This window comes from Xenopus laevis, chromosome 9_10S (genome assembly GCF_017654675.1).
Source record: "Xenopus laevis strain J_2021 chromosome 9_10S, Xenopus_laevis_v10.1, whole genome shotgun sequence".
In the NCBI taxonomy this organism is placed as follows: domain Eukaryota; kingdom Metazoa; phylum Chordata; class Amphibia; order Anura; family Pipidae; genus Xenopus; species Xenopus laevis.
This window is the reverse complement of record NC_054388.1, coordinates 101,583,212-101,607,980: the sequence shown is the minus strand read 5'-3', so window position 1 is coordinate 101,607,980 and position 24,769 is coordinate 101,583,212. Positions and strand designations below refer to the sequence as shown.

General features: G+C 43.5%; 1 protein-coding gene across 2 annotated transcripts in view; it reads right to left on the bottom strand.

The window, feature by feature from the left end:
• Positions 1-24,328, bottom strand: part of LOC108703198 — a 30,165-nt gene extending 5,837 nt beyond the window's left edge. The window contains exons 1-8 of one of the 2 annotated variants that reach the window (XM_018239268.2): positions 24,012-24,328; positions 11,119-14,811; positions 5,188-5,285; positions 4,206-4,264; positions 3,818-3,981; positions 2,843-3,005; positions 2,392-2,583; positions 2,078-2,308 (exon numbers count right to left, since the gene is read on the bottom strand). In XM_018239268.2, the coding sequence (XP_018094757.1) occupies positions 2,078-2,308; positions 2,392-2,583; positions 2,843-3,005; positions 3,818-3,981; positions 4,206-4,264; positions 5,188-5,285; positions 11,119-14,811; positions 24,012-24,054 (4,643 nt within the window). In that variant the 5' untranslated portion in view covers positions 24,055-24,328. Of the gene's footprint in view, positions 1-2,077; positions 2,309-2,391; positions 2,584-2,842; positions 3,006-3,817; positions 3,982-4,205; positions 4,265-5,187; positions 5,286-11,009; positions 14,812-24,011 lie in introns of those variants that run through there. The other variant, XM_041578177.1, reaches the window with a different exon arrangement.
• Positions 24,329-24,769: the final 441 nt, after the last annotated feature.

The window sequence follows — 24,769 nt, the reverse complement described above, 5'->3', positions numbered from 1 at the left end:
ACCTGTAGTCCAGCAACGTCTGGGGAATAAGGATAAAAAACAGGGAACTAGAGGAAGATAGGGACAGGGGGCTTCTTGTTAGCCCATGATCACCCCTCTTCGCAAAACAGCCCTCTTATGACAATAGATGGTCACTTCTCTAATCCACCCAGCCACGGCCCGTTAGTCCAAAACCCTTCCTATGTTTCACCCAAGCCCCTCACCCTGCAGCTGCGAAACCCACAGCCCTGAGCAGAGGAGCACTAGCCTGGGTGCCTTGCCTGTAATACAGGGGTGCAAGCTCAGTGGGATGTACACATGGTCCTCTCCTAACAGGTCTGCCTGGGGCTCATATGTAATCCAATCATAGGCCAACATGGTCCCACAATCCTACACACCACCAGTCCAGGCAAACATCCATTAATCTAAATGAGCAGAACTGTCCTTTCTGAAATTCCCAACCTGGTTTCCCACCGAAAGTTCTCTTGCTCTTCCCCCACTGCCTACTTGTTATCACGACACCCCCTTCCCGTGTCTCTCTCTTTAATTACTGTCTCTGGAGGTCTAATCATCAACCCCTTTATGTCTCTCCTGCGCCTCTGGGAATGCTGGGAGGGGGCTGCTCACACCAGGCTCCTACTTTCCTCTGCATGTGATTCCTAGAGGAGCTCACGAGAAACAAATTAATTATATGCTTAAGGCATCTGTAAAAAGAAAACTAAAAAACTCATTGAGTACCAGAGAATGAGGGCACAAGGCTGCCTGCAGCTAGAGTTGCCACAAGCACTGGTCTCTAGCTCCATGTTTCTCTAGCAACTTCAGCACTTGTTCTACCTACTTTGCACCAGCTCCAGTATGGACAATAAGGCTACATTCCTACATTCTGCATCAAGGTGGAAATTTGCAATTTGTATTCACATAACTTTGAAACAAGCAGCAAGTGGAGCAGCTCCAGCTGTAGCACCATTGACATGTCAGTGCCGTTCCTCCTGGAATAAGCTATCTCCATATAGTAACAAAAAGGTCTCGGAACTGGTAGCTCAAAAGCTGCACTGGCTATGGTTAATCTGAAGGGCTATTCCTCTCTGTACAAAACCCCCATGTGCAAGTTGTTCCTTTTGATTTGCCTTGGAATTTAGCACCGTGGGCAATCTCTGTGTGTGCAGCCTGAGATACTGATAAGGAACAACAGCAGTTTATCCCTTGGAGTAATTAGCATGGATTTACATTATAGAAGGCTTATATATTATAGGCACTCACTATATTACCTGCTTGAACATGATGTTGGTAAGTTCCCAATTGGAAGGAACCATTTGAGGGGGGGGGAAGGTGGTAACAGCTGTACAGATACATATAGATTATAACCCTTTATACGGGCCCAACATATTCCACAGCTCCTTACAGAGTTTATACTGTACACCATACCTCCCAACATTTTGGAAATGAAAAGAGGGACAAAAACATTTTTGACCACGCCCATTATATGGCCACACCCCTTGATTACCATGTTCGTTTTACAAAATTTGTCAGGTTATGAAAGTTTGAACATATTTCTGCGGTTTTTTTGTTATTACAGTTTTGCTAATGAAGGTGAATTGCCCTTTCAGCTGTGAGTCTAATGTTTCTCAAGAGACCTGTTATCTAAAATGTTACAATTACTTATTTGCTTATCTCAAAATTGTTACAAAGTATCTTAGTTGCACGTGGTGACTGTTCTGGGCTCTCTGCCAAAAGCCAATTAAGTTTTTTCTGGCTGTTCAGTGCAGAGAAAGTCTGGACTTTTCAGTACAAACGTGGGACTGCGGGTTAAGCTGTCAAAAGCGGGACTGTCCTGCTGAAAATGGGACAGTTGGGAGGCATGCTGTACACTGTCCCAGTGGAGCTTACAATCTAAGGCGCTAAACACATGTACACACACTATTTTCAGTTTTATCAGGAGCCAATTAACCTGACTCCGAGTCTGGGAGGAAACCACAGTACCCAAAGGATAACAGCTGATTGGTTGCTATGGGTTACTAGACCTGGTGCAAAAGTGGCAATATTTATTACACTACACCCCCAAGTTATTAAAATACATAATGGCTTATCTGTGCGTTACCTGGGAGGATCACTAGCTGGTGGCTGCGTTGGGGTGGTCCGCAGGCATTTCTGTGCCCCCTCCTGACACCCGCACACACAGCTGCCCAGCGCCTGCAGGGGAAACACTTCTTCAGAACTGCTGAAAGCCGGATTATCCAGCGAGTTCAGGGAGCCTGAGGCCGTCAGCCATGTTTGAGACGGGCACCAAAAATGAGTGGGGACATCGTCGAACCTGCTGAAGCGCCTGTAACTGCACAAAAACAAAAGTCAAACCTGGGAAAATACAACGGCACAGGCTGGTGCCAATATATAAATGGCAACTGGGATTTGTACCTGCTCTGTGTCTGAGCCAATTTCTGCTGCAGGATCTGCGTCTGGAATCTCCGGACAAGAATATAAACCACAGTGGCGGCACAAATGATGATACAGAGCACAATGGCGCAAGCAATGGCCGTCAGACGCTGGTGAGTCATCCGGTAATCACATGTCTGCCCCATGTACCAGAAGTCTCTTCCAACTGGGCACCTAGTAAAGAGCAGACAAAATGACCAATTAGAAAAAGGACATGCCCACAACGCATGTCACATGACCCTGGAAGTACCGTTACATCTGGGGTATTATATATGAATTTGGCACTGTATTTATCCTGCCATGTGTTCTGGTGTATTATACATGGAATTGCCCTGTTTTTAACCTGCCATGTGTTAAGGGTTGTTATAAATGGAATTGGCACTGTATTTATCCTTCTATGAGTTCTTGGGTATTATACAGGTGTCCCACTCACTGGCACTCCGGCTCTTGCTCCTTTCGGTGGACGCAGATGCCTCGGTTATGGCAGAAGCCGCTGTGGCAGGGAGAATGGCAGCGAGAGCCGAGGGATCGGCCAGACAAGCACTGGAAGCCCAGCGGGCAGGAGAGCCAGTCCTTGCAGGGGTCGGCATGATCCTCTGAGGGGGAAACACATGTTAGGAAGGTCATTGCTTGCACATAAGGTGAGTAAAGGTTAATCTATATTAATGAGACATTACTCCTGTCTGGTGCAAGTTATAAACAGAACTGTCCTAGGCCCCCATTACTTATAATTCAACCTGCAGAACTCCAGCTGCTACTGAACTACATATCTGCTTATCAGTGGGTGCTGAAAGTTGTAGTTCAATTGCTGGGGTCTGCATGCGGGGCGGCCCAAATATGAAGTGTTACTGGCACCATCTTGCCTTTTGATACACACTTTCTACTTACAGACCCCTCATGTCTTTGCTACACCCACAATTGCACCATTAAAGCCCCTTCCCCTGCTTTATGTTTCTGTGCAGCACAACTGGATCCACAAAGCGCTGCCCAATGACAGAACATCAGTTCATTTGCTCTGCACAGGCTTTGGTTTCCCACAGAGGGACGATCAATAGCAGGCAGGAATCTACAGAGGGAATCCAGAGGGCAGCTGGTCAGTAGGTCAGCTCCCGGCTGATATCTTAATATATTAACTATAGGAAAATAAACCAGTCCCCCCTACGCAGAGACAGACAGAGGAGCCTGGGCTCCATCCCCATCAGTCATACTGGAAACATAGGAAAAATTTAGCTGAGATGATACAGCTAGGAGTTGTGGTGGAGCAAAATCATTATAGGGTCCTCCCCTAAACTTATAATAAGACATTATTTAAAACATATTGGGATTGCTTCTCAGTCTAACCCATCTGTCTCCTCCCATAACCTGCACCTATGTCTTTATTAGTCAGAAAGGCTCCGGGTCTACTCACCTGCCATGGAGACACTACGGACTCTGGAGGTAAGACTATCCTCCGACCCGTGTGATGCCCCAAACAGCCAGGTAGGGTCGCTAAGTGCCAGCTCCAGTGTGTCGGACATTGCACTGCCAGTTTCCACTCTCAGCTGCACTCGATACTCCAGTGTCCTGTCCGACCTACATAAAGAAGAGTAAAAATGATGGTTGATCCCAATGTTATTAATGAAAAAAGATAAATATATAGTTTTTTTTCCAGAAAAGGTGGCAACCCTGCCCATACTACTAAGTCAGAAGAGCCCTACCCCCAGGGGACCCCAATAATTAACACACTGGGCTGAAGGCTTTCCATGGAGGAATGTAGTGAAACAACACAAGTTAAAAGCTTCAAAACCTGAACTTACGTGATATTTTGTACTTCAATCCTGTCAAATCCAGGCACTGCTTTATATACAGAGGTTACCTGCAAGAGAAACGCAAGAAGACAAGGGCATAACTTCTTGGGATGCAGCGAATCCACTATTTTTGATTCGGCCGAACCCCCGAATTCATCGCAAACGATCCGGCCGAATCCTAATTTGCATATGCAAATTAGGGGTGGGAAGGGGAAACATTTTTTACTTCCTTGTTTTGTGACCAAAAGTCAAGTGATTTCCCACCCCGCTTCTAATTTGTATATGCAAATTCAGATTCGTTTCGGCCAGGCAGAAGGAACTGAATCCTGGATTCGATGCATCCCTAATAAATTCACTATCCTGGGCCCCCCTGCAGCTTTTTTCCATGTAATGTTACTATGGCCCCTTTTCTCCTGTGCCCATGAGCAAATGGGTCTCATAGTATCTTTGGAGGGTGCCAGATTGATGCAAATCACATTTAGATATAGGGGGTATATTTATCAGAGTGAAATTAGAGATATCTACAGTTCGCTAGAGTGAAATTCCACCGCTATCCATTCATTTCTATGGGATTTTGAAAGGCGTATTTATCAAAGGGTGAATTTTCACTTTCCACCCATTGATAAATACTCTTTTAAAAATCCCATAGAAACGAACTGTAGCCATCTCTAACTTCACTCTTTGATAAATGTACCCCATAGTCTAATGAAGCCAGAAAAAAGCCCTGATAACACTCAGTAGCGATCGTAGAGGGGGGCGGGCCCTGGTGCGTGACGCGCATCTGGGCCCCGCCCCGTCTGTACGGCCGCATTTGGCCGCATTTTCAGCGGCGAACGGACTGCCGGAGGGCCCTGAGGGGGTGCGGTAGTTCCGCCACTGCTATAGGCAGCAAACAATACCCTATGTAAGCAGACAGAGTTTTTTTAAGGTTTTAGCAGCCCTTTAATATGGGCAAGCATGAGGTTTCTCCCCTTTCACACTTCATACCAACCTCTTGAAGCAGAAGCGTCTGGCATGTGTCGGGCTGATCGCACAAAGCAGAGAGCGCCAAGTTCAGCTGCATTCTGTAGGTGACATTAATTGCTTCCACTGAAAGACAAGAGCATTGTGTGCTCAGGCTCAAATTGTGTGACTTCCTCCACTCATTGCTTCCAAATGGGTGAAAAGAATGAAACCGCCTCTAATGGCTGCCGTGTTAATGTCACAATCAATCTCCCTGCTGGTTCCGCTCAGGCTTGAAGCCCAGAGATTTTGTGATATGTAACTGCCCCCCGGAACTGAACGTATCACAAGGACATTAAAGTAAATCTATTGCTGAGAGTTAGAAAATAACGGCCTGATAATAACATAATCATCTAACCTCATGATTAATCTGCTCTCTGGTTGTCAGGGGGGTCACTGATCCTGGTAATTAGATGCCATTTTCAAATTTCCTTTAAGGGCAGAGACACACGCTGCTGTTTCGGGAGATTAGTCGCCCAGTGACAAATCGCTTCTTCATTAGGCGACTAATCTCCCCGAACTGCCACCCACCGGCTAGAATGTAATCGCCGTCAGGCTAGCACTCGGAACACTTCATTTTCAGAAGTTGCCTCATGAGGAAACTTCGGGCGACTTCGGAAAGTCGAATCGATACGATTTACATTCTACCCGACGGGCAGGCAGTTCGGGGGGATTAGTCGCCCAAGAAGAAGCGATTTGTTGCTGGGCGACTAATCTCCCGAAATGGCAGCGTGTGTCTCTGCCCTTAAAAAGCAAATAGTAGCTCTCTTGCATTCTCACTCCAAAAAACATCTGTTAGGCTGCTGACTGATCAGTGTTTCACAGCTCCAGGTAATGGAGGAGGATTAAGGCAGGATTTCTGGTAGGGACAGTTTCTAAAGGATAATAACGTCACATACAAATACACATGGTTTAAGGCAGGGGTCCCCAACCTTTTTCCACCCGTGAGCAACATTCAGATGTAAAATGAGTTGGGGAACAACACAAGGATGAAAAATGTTCCTGGGTGGTGCCAAATAAGGGTTATGATTGACTATTAGTAGCCCCTTTGTGGAATGGCAGCTTACAGGAGACTCTGCTTGGCGCTATACTTAGTTTTTATGCAAATAAAACTTGGGAATTCAAAAGTAATCACCTGCTTTGAGGCCACTGAGAGCAACATCCAAGGAGTTGGGGAGCAACATGTTGCTCACGAGCTACTGGTTGGGGATCACTGGTTTAAGGGGTTTCCATTAGTGATTTACTATAATTCGGCTCATGCAGACAGGGAAGGAGATAAGCCCTGCGTATTAGATCCCTGGCAGTATAACAGCTGCTTTCTACAGCAAAACGACTGATGCACTGGAAGCCCAGGAGGTTGGTTAACCCTAATTCCTAATGACCCACATTTTAAGCAGCGCAAATCGCATGTTGTTCTAACCAATGGGAATGATACTGCACTTTGTGATCTACTCGTTTGGCGACTTCTGTGGCCAAAATTGGGCTGATCCTGATTACACCATTGGCCTATGGAGACCTGTAGGGCAACAACGGGACTTTTAAACCAGCACAATAGGTATCTGCTCAATCTACAGCCAGATATTGAATGGACAGGGCCTCCTAAAGGATCTATTCACAGGCTGAAAAGCTGGTGACCCCGTCTGAGCTTTGCCTACAGGACATCACCAACTGTATCAATTCTCTCTATGGGGCAAATTCACTAAGCGCCTAACGCTAGCGTAAATTCGCTAGCATTGGGCATTTTCGTTACTTCGCCGATTCACTAACGAACGCTGGCGTAACTTCGCTAGTGTTACTTCACACCCTTACGCTTGGCGAAGTTGCGCAACGGACGTAACTACGCAAATTCACTAACACGCGCATTGTTCTGAACGCTACCTTTTACGCCAGACTTCCTTCGCCACCTCAGACCAGGCGAAGAGCAATAGAGTACATAGGGATTGCTTCAAAAAAAGTTAACATTTTTTCTAAGTCCCAAAAAACGCTGGCGTTTTTTCTATATTATGGGTGATAGGCTGAAAAATATTGAAAAATATTTGGGGCTCCCCTCCTTCCCCCCTACATTTCCTAACTCGTGGCAACTTAACTATACAGTGGGCACATGTGTAGGGCAAAATAAAAATTTCATTTGATGTTTTGAAGGTTTCCCAGACTTGTGTAGTGTTGCTACGAATACTTCCATTTAAATTTGAATTTGGCACCGTATGCAAATTAACCATCGCTAGCAGAACTTTGCTTTGCTTAGCGAATCAACGCTAGCGCAACTTCGCAACCTTACGCTACCCCCGAGCGCAACTTCGGATTTTAGTGAATTTGCGGAGCGCTGGCGAAACTACGCCTGGCGAAGCGGACGCCAGCGCAACTACGAATCTTAGTGAATGTCCCACTATGTGTGTATAATGTCTTCACTATACCTGATGGACGCATCTAATTCATCTCAAGAACCTCCATATGTTTGACCTAACCCAACCAATAACCAGTATCACTTGAAAGCCGTCGACCCAATTTAATGAAATGAATGGCTGCACTTATGTCTGCCAAGATGGAGAAAACCCAAAGACCTTGATTGGAATTTTTGGAATGACCAACAATTATGATATGGTTTGCAGCAAGCTTTAAAGGTTTCATGAAACTTTGGATCATGATAGTCATCCATATTGTTAAGGGTAGGTCTTCATAATCTCCATTAAATACAATAAAAATGACCTCCTGAAATAACTGTACATTAGGTTTATTGACACAGTCATTGCAGGAAATATATGAATTTTGGTGTATCCTAGGTCCCATCTGAATAAAACGTAGGGTTCTGGACTAAAGTGCCTATTGCAGTTGGCAGGGGATAGATATGGCAGTTACGTAAAGAAAATCCGGAGACTCTGCAATTCACTCCCTCTGCCGGTTAAAGTAAAATCATTAGAAAACATTGGGACATATTACAATGTGATATAGACCTTAGAGACAAACTCCCGAAAGATCCAATAATTTAAAACAAATACTGACAAAAAACTATTGTGACACTGAGAAAACTACGGTCAAATCAAAATAATGTATGTTTCTACCCATGTTCCCTGTGTAAAGCGTGCCAATATGGTGAAAAAAAATATTTGAATCAAACGTAAACAAAAAAGAATTTAAAATTAAAGATAGGATAAGGATACTACGACTTCGAATTTACTTCGACTTCGATTCGAAGTAAAAATCATTCGACCATTCGATAATCGAAGTACTGCCTCTTTAAAAAAAACTTTGACTTCAATACTTCGCCAATTTAAACCTGCCGAAGTGCTATGTTAGCCTATGGGGACCTGCCAGAGCATATTTCTAAGTTTTTGGGTTTCGTGGAAAATCGTACGATAAAATTGTTCGAACCGTACGATGAATACAATCCTACGAGTTTGAATTCGAATGTCAGAGGATTCTATTCGTTGGTCGAATTTCAAAGTATTTTCCACTTCGAAATTTGACCCTTGATAAATCTGCCCCATAATGTTTCCAAACACTTTAAAGAATTCCACAAAATGAGCCCCGCAGGCTTGACATACTGGGGTATAGAGAAAGTAAAAAAATAAGTGGAGATAGGGTAATTTGGTGAAAAAAACCCTACAATGTGAAAGTAAGTGGATACATTTATTGGAAACATCTACGCCCAAAGGTCCTAATGTAGATATAAATTTAAGAGCGTTTTTATAAAATCAGTTCCTTGCCAACGATAATAATAGTTTTGGGTAGAATAATTACCGGTTATGATTTTTCCCCAAAAAAAAGTTATCTATAAAAAAAATTACTCATTCTTTCCTATAGTCCTGCACACAAACCGAATATGTAGAGAAAAATATACAAGATTTAAATGGTTCAGAACAGTTAAGCTAATTTTATGGTAATGTGGTCAAACTTAAAGGAGAAGGAAAGGCTAAAATTAAGCAAGCGTTATCAGAAAGGTCTATATAAATACACCAGTAAACCCTCAAAGTAATGCTGCTCTGAGTCCTCTGTCAAAAGAAACACCACATTTCTTTCCTTCTATTGTGTACACATGGGCTTCTGTATCAGACTTCCTGTTTTCATCTTAAACCTCCAGGGCTAGGGCTTGAGCATGCTCAGTTTGCTCCTCTCCCCCTCCCTCCTCCCATCCCTGCTGTAATCTGAGCCCAGAGCTATGAGTGAGCAGGGAGAGACTCAGGCAGGAAGTGATGTCACACCAAGCTTATATGGCAGCTTCTATCCTAAACAAACAGAGACAGTGTCTAGAGCTGTTTACTCAGGTATGGTGAAGCATTCTGCAGAATAAATATAGCATTCTAGCTTGTACTATTGTGGCTAATCTGTTGGCAATAAATTGTCTTGGAGCTTTACTTCTCCTTTAAGATGTGTTTGTAAAAGTTGCAATATTGCTTTTGTTTTATGCAAATGTTTTTATATATAATATGTATGGCAAATTGAGCGGCTTACCATGGAGATGCGTGTGATCGAGAAGCAGGAGATGGAAAACACACGCCACCATGGTTACCAACCGCTCACAAAAGGCGCACTTGCGCGGTGAGAATCCTGAAGCCTTGAGGAAGTCGCATAGACGAAACGCGTTGGCTGTGACGTCATCCGTGAGTGCCCTACATCGCGTGCCATACACACAACTCCGGCAATTACCATCCATTTGGCAGAGCGAGACCACGGATTGACTGATTACGCACTTATTTAAAGCGCACATATGGTGTTTTACGCGATATTAGCACGTCTTTTTCAGAAGCCAAACAATGTTCTGCAACTGGGGGGCAACTATACTTTTATGCTAGTGAAGGATTTAAACGTTTGTGAGTATTCATTCTCTGCACATAGGAGGTGATCACGTTTTAAAGAAACGGTTAAAGGGCAAGCAAACCCTGTGGTGAATGGAATAGAGCACATCCCCCAACAATCGCACAAATAGGTGTATTTCTAATATAAAGAAATACTACACTATATGCATTTTTTATATTCTTTTTGTCTATCCCTGAGCTTATAGCGCTGGTTTTCCTACAACATAAAGACGATAAGGGGATAGATATGGGCCTAACCAGTAGACATCAAGAGATTCTACAACGGAAGGAACCTCTTCATTTTGAAGGTAACAACATTGATCATTTGATGGGGAAAGAATTACAATATATCTAATTTTCAGTGAAACTTTAGCAGCAATTGAATTAGTCTAGACCCTGCCTATTCTGCTAAGCCTACCCCTAAGCTCTCAACTCATACTTAGCTCTTAACCATCCTAAGCAGGTGATGGATATAAACAAACAATTCACTTCTGTTTGTAGGAACATGTGTTTTAGTCGAGATCAGTAATTTTCAAGTTTTTTTTGGTTCAAGTCCCACTTGGAGCTTCAACCTTTAGATAACACCCCATTAGACAAATATAAAAAAAACACTGGTGTATCAGTTATTCAATTTTAGTTCCAGCATCAGATAAGTTTTCACCAAATCTCACTCTTATTTCCCATTAAGCTGGTTATGTGTATATATATGACAACAATAGACATTCTCCTTAAATCTTACCCTGGAATTCAAGCTGAGTAAACCTCTGCCAGTAACTATAACTAAGCAGCATCAGGCCCGGGTGCAGGCCGTGCATCTGTCCCCACCCCCTGCCTTGGTGCAATCTAACCCCCTGTTCCCCCCGGTAGTTTCGCCACTGGCCACTGCTCCAAGCCCCCCAGGTGTTTTGATCCTATAGTTTGGGAACCACCAGTCTAGGTCTTTCGAGATATATATATCACAAGGAAATTATGAAAAGAAAGAATGCAGAGAAGAAATGGAGGAAACACAAAAATATACCTGGATAGGTAATAAGTGACAAATGACAAGACTGAGTAAGGATAGTATCTTTGAGAGTGGTGCTTTTGTGATACAGACATCTTGGTGTGGCTTTAATTCCAGGACAGACCTTTAAAGACTGGCAGCTGCTCATCGACAATGAATATCCTGTCCATTCCAGGCTGTCCAGGCCCCCTATCACTGAGTGAATGAGGAGTTAGTGTTGTGGTCTTCATCTGCAGGGACGTATTCAACTGAACTGTGTGCGAAACATGTGCGATCTGTCCTTGTCCTGATCTTGCCGCTATAGTTAAGTCATCTTCTGTTGTAGCATTTCCATGAAACCCATTGGCAGTGGTAGGAAGCACGTTGGATGTTGATTTGGAAGTGTCCTCATGAGTCCATGTTGAGTTAATTCCAGAGTCCCATGTAAAAGAAGACGAGTGACTAGAGTTCCTTCCATTCCAGGCTGTTTCAGAAACATTGGCATGTGAATCTTTCACTGTTACTGATGTGGCAGGTGACACATATTGTGTTCCACTTGCTTTAGAGCTTGTAGTTCTTGCTTCTATTATCAGCCCTGTCTGCCATTTTGGTCCATGCTGAGTTGAGGTTATTTGGGTCTTGGAAGTTGGCACGCTCATCAGTTCACCGGTATTTGTTTGTTCATCTGAAACGGAGGATTCTCCTTGGGTTTGGGTAGTTAGTCCTGGTTGTGTTTCTGTAAATAGTTGTGTCTTACTTTTTGTTGTTTTGTGGGTTTGGCCCAATGATGCAGTTTGCGTGGCTAATTCTGGTTGGCTGCCTGGGTTTTTAAGTGTAGATAACTGAGAGTAATTCTCTGTGAATGAATATGGCTCTGTGCCATGGCTTGACGTAGTCTCTATATTTGGTTCTGTCCTCCCGGATGACAATCTTGGTCCAATTTCTGTAGATAGGTCTTCTTCTGGGGGTGTTTGTAGAGCAATAGTTGTTAATAGATTATTCTTCGTGGATGATTTAGTCTGGTTATATGTGTATAATTTTGGCAGACTTTGTGTTGAGAGCTCAGGTCGATCATGAATGATTGTCAAGTCTTGATGACTTTGTGTGGATCTATCTGTGGCTATCTGACTCTTCGTAGACGGATCCCAATGCCATGGTGAGGATACTCCTGGCTGGTTTTCTGTGAACAGCTCTGGAATGTTGTCCTTGGAATGTTTAGGCTGAATCGTTGTTGTTCTCTCTGTCTGGCTAATTTTGGGCAACTCTGATTGTGTCTTTGTGGTCAGTTCTAGCTGGCTTCTCCTAGATAGCTCTACAGTGTACACTAAAGGATGGCTGTTTGAGGAAAGGGTTGTTTGGCTGTTAGTTGAGAATTTTGTGCGGCTGATTTCAGGTCCCACTGATTGGCTTGCAGTTATATATGTATTGCTCTTTGTAGATGTTTCAAGCTCCTTTTGTGTGGATAATGCTGTTTTGTTGTTGGTGGACACTTCTGTCTGAGTCAATGTAGATAACTCAGACTGGGTCTCTGTGGATGACATAAAGTGATTGTGTGTGGAAAGTTCTTGCTGGTTCTGTGTGGTTATCTCCAACCCACTCGCTGTGGATAGCTCTGGTCGGCTCTTATTGGATAGTCTTGGCTGTCTGTTAGTTGATAGCTCTTGTTTGCTCCATTTGGATAGCTCAGGCTGCCCTTTTGTGGTGGGTTCAGGTGGGCTATATGAGGATAGCTCAGGCTGCCTATTGGTGGATAGCTCAGGCTGCCTATTTGAGGATGGCTCAAGATGACTTTTTGTGGTTTGTCTAATTGTGGAGAGCTCTGGCTCACTATTGGCAGATAAGGTAGGTGTAAACCAGTCCGACCCCACTGGCTTGGTGTGTGAAACTAGCTCAGGAAGCCTATCAGTTGCTTGACCTGCAATGCTATACAGTGGAAGTGTCTCTGTGATTACAGAATGGCTCCCTATGATATTAGCATCCAAATCGATTGGTGTCAAGTGTTCCTGTATAGAAGAGGTGCCCTGTGTATGTGCTGTTGTATTGGAGTCTATACGCCCAATTCCTGACTGTGTCGTGTTTACTTTCCCTGGTTCTGTTTGGATCAGTGTGCCAAACCAATGTGTACCTAATAAAGCTGCAGTAGTTAACACTGGTGAAGTTTTTGTGGTTATATCATGCAACGCTGGTGGAAGCATAGAGCTTAACATTATATCAGTTTTTGTGGTTGGGCTATACTGGCGTGCTCCTTTGGATGTGACTGATTGGCCTTGTGTGTCTGTCTTGATATTAGGGTCTGTTTGGGCCTTTGAACCCTGACCTAAGTGCAATTGTTTGTTTGTGTCATGTTGATGTGTTGCTGGTTGGATGGATGTTATTATGGGCTGTGTCAAATTGTAAATCTCTGATTCTTGTTGTGGCCTTTGTTTGGGCTTCCTGTGGTTGGTGACAGATCGATGAGCTTGGCTGTGAATATGTATTTTTCTAGGGTTTACTGTTGTCGATCCGGACTCTGCTTTGGTTTGTGTTTCTGTTTGGACTGATGTGTTTCCTGGTCTCCTCAACTTCGTAGATCCAAGACCAGGTTGAGTATTGGACTGGACCTCCTCAAGTGCTTGATTACTTGAGCCTTTTTCTAGCTGAAGGACTTGTGTTAAAGTCTCAATATCTATCTCCGGCCTGGCTGAAGTCAATTTAACAGGCAGATTTTTTGTAATAGAGTCAGGCTGGATTGGTATTGCTGTTGAACTGAAATTGCTTCTCCTGCTTTGGTTCAAATCAATGTCATGCCTCTTTAAAATAACTTTGGAATCACCCTCTGCATGAGCTGGTCTAGTTTCACCTGTCGCACAGGCATCTGGCTCTTTGAAAAGTAGAGGCCTTGAAATATCATTGTATCTGTGCCCTTGAGAGGTCAAAGTCATTTTCTCTGTGCTATTTATAACCACTTGTTCCCCTAAGATAGTTTTCGTAGCCTCTGCAGCATCTGTTGTAGAAATTTTAAGATGTTCCGAGGCAATATGAGAATTCAGCCCTGTTTCTTTTTCCAATAATATAGCTGGAAAGGTGATATTCGAAGAGACATGGGCGATATTAGGGAGTTCAAAATCAGACAAATCAGAAGGAAGCTGAATGATAGATTTATTTTTTGGTAGCCTACTGTGCTGAGGTTTCAGAGAACCCACAGATATATTCTTTCTGTTCTCAGTTGGAGACTCACTAAATCCATGTTTTAATGGTCTCTTCATAAATGTCCTTCCATGAGTGACCTGCTGGTGCTTGGCTGTGGTGGACAGCTCTGGAGAACTGGTGGTAACTGCTGAGTATGTTAAGCCCATACCTTGCATTGTCACATTCATTTCATGTAACAATACCCGACCAAGACCCTCTGTCACAGCCAGAAATTTCTCTGTAGTCATCTTTAGATCCCTGGCCTGAGGGATAGGTGCTTTTTTGCTTTTCAACTTCTTTAGAGCTAATTCTCTTGCATTTCCATTTCTAAACATGGCAGGCCTCTTTGATGAGTGTGTATGTCCTGTGTGAGGCATGGAGGTTGGGTGCAATGCACTCCTATTCTGCTTGCTGGTGGAGACAACCCTCCTTTCTCCATGGATGGAATGTACTTTGGCAGGAGCTGTAAAAGGGGACTTTTCTAGGAGATGGGACAATTCAGCACCCATGGAAGGTAGGGTTTGTGGTACAGGCTCTTTGTTTCTAAGTTGAAGGAATGTTGGAGGAGGACTCTGGATCATGGACTGGGTAGTCACAGGGACACTGTCCTCGGCCATTGGAGAACACTCTTTTGAAGATTCCAGGTCATCTGCCTTATTGGCTATAGGCTCTGCAAGGACAAACAGAAGTAAGAAATTAGACAAATATACATTAATAAGGACAGCTTGCCTTGTTAGCCACAAAACTGGTTATTCGGCATATATATAAAAACCTCAACCTATTCTACATCAGGGGTCCTCAACCTTCAATTGTAAACAGAGTTGGGAAGCAACACAAGTATGAAAGAAGTTCCAGGGGGTGCCAAAAAGGCCTGTTATTGGCTATTTTGTAGCCCCTTTGTGGCAGCCTACATTGAGGCTCTGTTTGGCAGTACACCTGTTTTTTTTATACACCAAAATTTGTCTCCAAGCCTGGAATTCAAAAATAAGCTCCTGCTTTAAGGCCACTGGGAGCAACATCCAAGGGATTGGTGAGTAACATGTTGTTCCTGAGTCACTGCAACCTTTGTTTGCAGAACAGCACCAGACTGTAAATCTTTTTGTTTAAAAAGCCTTTATTTCAGCTTTGGGCATCACCGCAACGTTTTAGGCCATATTATGATAAAAGGCCGCATGGTCTGAAACGTTGCAGTGATGCCCAGAGCTGAAATAAAGGCTTTTTAAACAAAAAGATTTACAGTCTGGTGCTGTTCTGCAAACAAAGGTTGTCGTGATATCAGTGGAAAGTGGCCACTGAGGAACGTGCACCAATTCTCTACAGGAGAGATAATCGATGTGCTGACTGCTTTTACAAGTTCCTGAGCCACTGGTTGGGGGCCATCAGGCCCAGATTTGCGGAAAGGACACCAAGCCCCAGGCCTAGGGTGGCAGGATTTTAGGAGGCGGCATGCTGCTCAACCACACCCACACTGGTTCAGAAACATTGGGATTGAGCAGGAGATAAAATAGTTTTTTACATTTTTTAAATTTTCCATGTGTCAATCCTCATTGCTCTGGTCCCAATGATGAAGATTTGCGCGAATAAAAGGGAGGGGACGAAACGACAAACATCAGCGGGCCTAGGGGTACTGCTCTACATACATAATTCTTCTCCATCACTACGCCCTGCAGGAGATTTCTGGAGGACACAACGTATAGCATAGAATTGCCAAAACAAAAGTATTACTGTTCATCTTGTTGCCAGTATCTCTGTGCTTCCCCAAACTCCTGAGTACCCCTGTGCATCATTAATCTCACACTATCTTATACAGGTATGGGACCTGTTATCCAGAATGCTCGGGACCTGGGGCTTTCTGTATAAGGGATCTTTCCGTAATTTGCATTTTACTAACGTAAATCTACTAGAAAATCATGTAAACATTACTTAAACCAAATAGGCTGGTTTTGCTTCAAACAAGGACTAATTATATCTTAGTGTGGATCAAGTACAATTTACTGTTTTATTATTACAGAGAAAAAAGGGAATCATTTGTAAAAATCTGGATTATTTGGATATAATGGAGTCTATGGTAGATTGACATTCCGTAATTCGGAGCTTTCTGGATAACCGATTCCATACCTGTGTGGCTAGGGAAAAAGTACGTAGCAGAACAATGCCCTAAGCAGAATTAAAATAACCTAATACCCTTCAACGTCTACTAAGGACCCATATAAGACCAATACACCGTCTTTTGCTGACAGCAACAAGCAAAGCACTTTACTGGGAAATCTTGGAAAGTATTTACAACGGAGTTCCTACATAACTACAGAGCAACGTGCCATGCAACAACCCAATCATCTCCAGCTGAATTATTACATGGCAGACAGATGCACACTAAGTTACATGTTGCAGACATCAAACTTCCACAAAATACTGTGCCTACAAAATTATCTACTGCTGACATTGTGAAATGTCAACAAGCCCAGGGCCGGATTTACATAGCAGGAGCCCCTAGGCCCACTGCCGTTTGTCGCCCCTGCCCCCTCCCCTTTATTCGTGCAAATTTTCATGGAGATTGTATCTCCTGCGCATCCCCAGTGTTTTTGAACCAATGTGAGTGTGGTTGGGCAGCATGCCGCCCCCCTAAAATCCTGCCGCCCTAGGCCCGGGCCTAGGTGGCCTTCCCACAAATCCGGGCCTGAACAAGCCAAATGTAAGGCTTATACTGACCGAAAACATGGTGCCAGAGATGTACACTTTCAGCCTGGTTCTTTAGTCAGAATTAAGAAACCAGGACTACTGAAACAAGGACAATCTAAATTTACTACACCACAAAGTTACTGTTGTGTAATGGCTTCATGAGAGCCTGCTAATAAAGCACTGTTATACTCTACTCATCCTCGGCTACCAAAAACATAACACTTTGCAGTTGGGTCTATTTAATGTTCTTTTGTCTTATACTTTAGAGTTTTAAACACTAGTGATATGTGCAACCATATGGCAATGGTATTACGACGAATATGAAAAATGGATCTTTCAGGCTCCCATTTAAACAACTGCCTGGTTGCTAAGTTAAACCTTAACAACCATGTGACAGTTTAGGCCAACATCACACAACATTAAAAGTTGATTCTTTGTATATTTCCTGTAACCTTAAAAATGTCATTTGCTCTGTATTAGCAGAATGCTGGCTATATAATGAATGTTATATGACATCCCTTCAGCAACAAGATGAGACGCTGCTAGCTGAGATCTTTTTCAGCACAAGGATAATTGAATTAATACATGCATAATTTATGTGGCAGCTAGACACGGTCTGCACCAGGTTCCACTGAAGCAGAGAGCGAAGTTGAAAGCGAAACGCGCTGAAATGCCTCTACTGAGCAGTATCCGTCCTGTTGGGGTGTGACATTCCACAACCTGCCTCCTGCAGTCTTTTGCCTTTATATGGGGCTACCTCAAAAATCTGATTTCTTTAAAGGGGTAATGTTTCTCTATATTCTGTACAGTTTGCCTAGGTGATTAATGCCCCACGCGTTTCTCAGCAATCCCTATGTTGCACAGTTGGGAGCAGATTTATCAAGGGTTGAAATTCAAAGTAATGGGAGTTTTTTTTTAACTCCCAAAACTTCGAATAAAAAATGACCAACCGAAATCTATTAAAAAAAAAATCAACGTTTTTTTTCTGCAGGTGAATAGGCTCAAATCGATCAAATTCAATTCAAAGTATTTTTTATTTTTCAAAGTCCACCAATTGACTCCAAATAGGTTCTAGGAGGTCCCCCCATAGGCTAAAACAGAAATTTGGCGGGTTTTAGATGGCGAATGGTCGAAGTCGACGTTTTAAAGAGACATTTCGATATTCAACATTTTCGAATATTTTTCAAATTCAAATTGAATTTGGACTATTCCCTAGACGAAGTACACAAAAAATAGCACGAAATTCTAATTTTTTTTACTTCAAATTTTCACTTTGACCCTTGATAAATCTGCCCCTATGTATTCCATGGTGGCTGATGAGAGGGATGGTGATGCGGGTTCGATCCCAACTAGGGAAATATCTCCGAGTACGTTTTCTCCCTGTGTCTGCTGGGTACTCACCCCAAGAACATACAGGCAGGTTAATTGGCTTCTGATAGAACAGACCATAGTGTGTAAATGTGATAGGGACCTTAGATTGTAAGCTCCACTGGGGCAGGGGCTGATGGGAATGATGTATAAAGTGCTAAGGAATATGTTGGCGCTATATTATAAAACAATAATAATGGCTGGCTTATTATAAAAGGGCTGATCGGAAGCAACACTGCAGCCAAGGGAATGGAAAGGTCATTTGAATATAAAGAACAAAAAAACCCAAAGAATTTACTTTCGGGGCAGGAACTCGTTTTCCCAGACCTGTGGACAGGCAGCGAGGAAGCCAGAAATCAACCCCAAGGTCAACTTTAGTAGCAAACAATAGGCTCTGAATAGACGGCCCTGCCATTTCTCATCCTTCTTCCCCCTGACTCGGCTTTATGAGACACACTTTATTGTCAGACCCTACCGACTCCTGGAATGTAAAGAATGTGCCCTGAAAAGCAACGTACACCTAGCTCCAAACACGAGCTGCCCTCTCACTATTCTTGTCATAAAATCCAACTGTTTCATTAAACAGGGCAAATTGAATGTGGTTTTATCTTTCCCTATCGGACTCCCAGACACAAGTGTAAACATTTAGCGCCACTCTCCCCCCCAGTGCAAGACATTTACTGAGCTGTATATAAATTTCAGATAATATACATGATCAGGGATGGTCAGGCAGGGCCCCAGACAGTCTCAAAGGGCCGGTGTTTGGTGGTTTGTAGTGGAGTTTGGGATCATTGCATTTTAAATGCAAAAAACTTGCCAAGGTCTGAGAGAATATTACCCAGGCAATTCAGCCATGGTGCAAATAAATATAAGTGTTCCTTCTCTAATCCCATGAAAATCCACATCTAAACCTGGTACAGCTCCTTCAAAAACGTCCCCTTTGTTCTACGCAAATAAAATCAAAGCGCATGCTCTCATCACATCCTGCCTGGACTACTGCAACCTTATATCATTGGCCCTCCAGCCTGTCCCACACTCCAGTGCAATATATAATCTATTGTCATGTTCTAAATGGGTTTCTTCTTCTCTATTAATTCTTTTTTGTGGTCTACAATTTAGCAAATCATTTAAAACTTCTTTAACATTCATAGCACTTTACTATAATGCCCCTTTCTCTAAATTCCTTTGCTAGGGCCCCTACATTTCCCATTGAGGTAACTAGACGTTTTTTATAATTTTAGGGACCCCCAAACTTGGGGATAAGATTTTTTTCTTCAACTGCTCATCAGTCAGTGTACCACTGAGTCCACTATACCTACACTATATCCACAGAAGTCACAACAGCTGCTTACCCCCTAGTACCTCTAGTGGCTGCCATGTTTGGCCACCCCTTGTCTAGAGTTGGCACCTTTTTAGAAGTAAACGTTCACTAGTGGGACATAAGGAGTAGAGGTGGGGCAATGACATAAAGGGGCATTAGTCAGTGAAAGGGAATTTGTCCCACAGAAACATGATCATGAGGGGCTTTTTTGGTTTGTAGATAAGGCAATTAGTGTCACACCCTCAAATCCTACAGAGGTCACTAAATGGGGCAATTTATTCCAAAACAAAGTCATTTAGTCTTGTGACACGTGTTCCACATACATCACCCAGCTCCCAGCATGCATTGCACAGACACAACTACAACGTCCTGTATAACAACTGCATTCTACACCCGCACCTAATTCTGCTACTGGCACCCAATGCCCATCACTAGGGTAACAGGCTGAGAGCACTAACTCACCAGCACTTTCAGAAGTTGAGATTTTTTAAAGGGGAACTTTGCCCAAATTGATATGTTGCCCAATTAAATAAAATTATGAGCAGCTTTCAATTTAACAGGTATATCAGGTCCTCCAGAATGCTCAGGGCCTGGGGGTATCCAGATCAGGGATCTTTCTGTAATATGGTACTTCATACCTTAAATCTACTAAAAAACATTAAATAAACCCACTAATATTGCTTTGCCTCCAATAAGGATTAATTATATATAAGTTGGGATCAAGTACAAGTTACTGATTCATTATAACAGAGAAAAGGGATATATTTTTGAAAAGAAATTGAATTATTTTATCAAAATGGGAGTCTATGGGAGATGACTCTCCCGTAATTCGGATATTTGTGTATTTGGTTTCCAGATAAAGGATCCCCATACCTGTACATTAACCTGCCAGTTACATTAACCTTTACACATTTACATTGGTTCTGAAATGAATTGTAAATGGTGGAGGTTTGGCTCAAGTCAAGGTATCGCATGATCAGAATTATAGGTTCTGCTCCATTTAATTCAGCCTCTGATTATTGTGAAGGATTACGCTGGCAGGGTCGGACTGGTCTACCCCAGTAACAAAGCTGGAGGGCTGCAACCCTAGTGGGCCCCAGCCAACAGCACTTAACATCACCCTCTTCGTTTTTCCACCTGTGACACTTAGAAATGTTTATGAGAGCGAATCCTTCATGTCAAGATCTTGATGGTGGGCCCTAAATGTCCCAGTCCCACACTACTTAGACTTAGCCTAGACACAGAATTATGGCAGCTATGGTTTTGTAACTATAGAGATACAGGAGGTGTAGGGTCCCTAGTAGGACAAATACTACTAAAAAGTTTCTCATATTTATATATACACATTCTTGTTTAGAGAAAAGCTGATCTATTTGTTGTTTTTCCTACACTTACCACTAGGTGTCCCTGTCTCTCACCCGCTCTGTGTAGTCCCTGAACTGCATAGACACACCTACCAACAGGTATGGAAAAACAATCACTTACCCCTGAAATCGCCGCCAACTTCATTGTTTAAAGAGACACAGACCATGAAATGCACAGGTTTGAGATCCCTAGACAAAAATCAGTAGAACAACCAAGACAGAGGTGCCCAGTAGTGATGTGCAGGTCAGGAAAAACTAACAGCCTAAACCAAAACCTGCACCCAAACCCGCAAAACGTTGGACCCGCACCCAACCCGTTCCCGTGTCAGCTCACTCTGTAAACTACTTCTGTGCACCTCTGGTTAAAAGACAGAGAATCTTCAGGGGCTGAGGAAGACTGTACTTAATCTGAATCAACAACCCTACCCCGAATTGGTCGTCCAAATTTCAACCCAAACCTGCCCAACAGGTGGTCAACCCTTGGGTTTTAGGTTAACCTGCACATCACTAGTGCCCACCATCAGTCTTTTTATCTGTGATAGCCTTTATTATTTCCTTAGTTGCCCTTTGAAATTCTGCTGTTAGTCCTTATCAAGTCTGCATTGGTTCTAGTAATCCCAACCATAGCTTCCCTGTTTCAAGATAACATCTGAATGGTTGCTAAGGGTTACTAGACCCAGTAGTGCTTTTCATTACACGGCTTCCTTAGATTTTCTAGTATACATGCTGGAGCTGCTTTATAATCTTAGCAAAGTGGGTAAATAATGGTTGGCGTCAGGCCCGGACTGGCAATCTGTGGGTTCTGGCAAATGCCAGAGGGGCTGCTATAAGGTCCCATAGAAAGTCAGTATTTAGTGGGCTGGTGGGAGCTGTTTGGGCCTCTATGTGGGCTGATTGGGCCTCTGTGTACCTAAAATGCCAGGGCCTTTTTAATTCTCAGTCCGGACCTGGTTGGCGTGCAGGGCACTCCACTCCAACCTTGCGCCCCAAGCATTACTGTCCCACACCTCTAACATGTTTTGGGCTTTACATCCCCTTTAAACTGGCCTTATTCAGTCATGTAAAGGAAGATAAAGATGTTCCCCAGATTTAAATGAAGCAATGATAAATCATGGGCGGCAGATCTCAGAGGAATTGAGAAAGTTATACCAGATGTCGGAATTAAGCGCACACAGCTATGGGATTGACTATGGTAGGGTGAGCATTTATCTTGAACACCCGAGGGAAGGGTAACACAACTGTATGAATACACAAGGCAGTAAGTGTCAGCCACAGTGACAACCTCACACTTGGCTACAGCCCAAATATACTATATATATATATATATTATATATTATTATATATCAGCTACAGCCAGTGCTACTAGAAGCACCAGCATCATCCCCTATTCCTGCAACAAACAAACAGCTGTGACTTCCCACCCACCCACCCCTGCCATAAAAACCAACAGGAAAAAAAAAAAAGGTCAATTTGGGTTTTTTAATGACTATAGGAAATCAGAATGTGTTATTATTTGTTCAGCGAATCCAAAGGCGCATGGCAAGATAGTCAGCAGAAGCGATTGAACATACACAGACTGTGATTGGATCTTTATAGTAGGGGTATATAGCAGGAGAGGGGATTAACTCTTTCAGGGGAACCATACTTTAATACCTGCCACCGAATGCTATCATGGTTGAGCAGGGGTTAATTACATCTGCCCTTTTAAAAGTTGCTCGTATGAGAAAACCTCTGGCAAAAGAGGGGGGATCTAGATTTTCTCTGCTTTTATAAAAGGTTTTGATTTACAGAGCATATAACAGCCACCATCAGAAACTCCTTTTTCCTTTTAGGGGTACAAGGGATACAGGGGTGCAACATTTGGGGTCTCATTGTTACACAATCACTTACATTAAATACTGGTCTGTAGGCCCCTTAAAAATGATGGGCTCCCCTGCATTTGTACCCTAGTTCAGGGGTCCCCAGGCCAATTAACTAATTGGACGCCAACCCCTCCCAACCCCCTCCCGACTCCCCAGACCCCCCGCGTCCTTGCTCTACACCGGTCCCCGCGCCAAAAAAGGTTGGGAACCGCTGCCCTAGTTGACTGCCCTGAAGGTAACTCTCACACCTTGTTTAATAGCAACCTCTGATAGAAAGAACACATTAGAGATCAGGTGGGGGGTAAGAGTGCACCCCTCAAATACAAGAGTCAGATCAGACCACAGGGCAAGGGGGAACCAGGTCTCCTTTTTGAGAAAGGCTCATTTGTACAGAAAACATCAGCAATTGGGCAGGGGGTGACCAGGGCTCCCCTCCAACGCAATGACCTGATCAAAACACCTCATACAAGGAATGGGAGTAACTAGAGGGAGTAATGAAATGTACAGAACATATAGATGACCAGGAAGGTGGGGAGTAACCAGGGCTCCCCTCAAATGCACGCCAAGCTAACAGTTACAAACGCCAGTTACAAGGTCTCCCCTTTAATTAAAGCCTTAGTGCTGCAGAGCAGATCTGTGACTGGCAGGGGCTGGTGGGCAGGCAATGGGGAAAATGACTGATCTCCCCTTTATAATTCATGGCACATGATCTGGGGATGGGTAATGAGGTTTTTTTTTCATTTAATACCAGGTTCCTGATGTTCTTCTGTATATGTGTAGCTATATACTGTATATATATATCTATATATATATCTATCTATCTATCTATCTATATATACAGTATATATATATATATCTCATTTCTCTGGCTATAAATATCAGCACATACACAAATATGAGTAGTGACAGTTACACATAGTGCTCACTAGACTGACTGACACCAGATAGAGAGCGATGGCACAGATGTTGCTGGTGGGTGTGGGGGGGGAACTATATCAAATCTATATTAAATGCCCCCGTTGCCCACATGAATGGGGGATGGTTGGTTCCATATTCCAAAGGCAGGGAGAATGATTACAAGCGATGCTCCATCCATACATGAGTATCAGCAGCCAGTGAGGTCACAATCTATACAGGTCACATTATGGCAGCTGCTGCCAGTTACTCGCCCCAGTCCCATTAACCAGAGAGTCCAGACCCAGTGACCGGAGCCACGAGTGGGTGACCTTTTCCCGCCGCGTCCCCTCATTCCACCCGACCCCCTCCCGTTACTCACCGGCCCCAGGAAGAAGCAGCAGCAGCAGAAGGAGTCGGATCATCCTGGGGCCATCGGTGCCACCGAGTAGGGAGATGAGATGGGAAGGCAATGCCAGGCTGTATCACGGGTAATGACTCCGCACAGGGATCGGCCGATTTACATCCAGGAGCAGCAGCATCACAGACCACATCCTACACCGGCTCTGCTCCCCGACATTTGTGCTTTGGGGATTCCCAGCGCGGGGGAGGTTTCTGGCAGCGCATGTTCCGCTGATCCCTAACTCACAGTCGCACAGAGTCGCTCTCGGTCACTTGTGGCTGCTCCTGCCTCCCCTCCCCCCACTCATTCTACATCACTGTGTGTGTGTGTGACCCCCCTGCTGCAAGCATCACAGCCCCCCACAATCACAACCCCACACCCCTCTTTTTATATTTCACATCATTATATTCTATTAGCAAATCAATATATATCCCAGTCAGTGTCCATCATCACCCCAGCCCCATATCTGCCCTCACACCCCTATAGTTCCTACTGCTTTACGGCACTGCTGTTCTTTCTGAATACAATTTTATTTTCTAGCTGGAAATGTGTTCTACACAGATTCTAGCCCATTAAGCTTCAATGCAATACAATTGTATTATTTATTTAGCAGCATTCCTGTAACCATAAAGTTAACTTTTATTATTTTATAGAATGGCTCATTCCAAGCAACCTTTCCATTTGTCTTTATTATTTCTTTTTTTTTCATAGTTTTTTTTATAATTATTTGCCTTCTT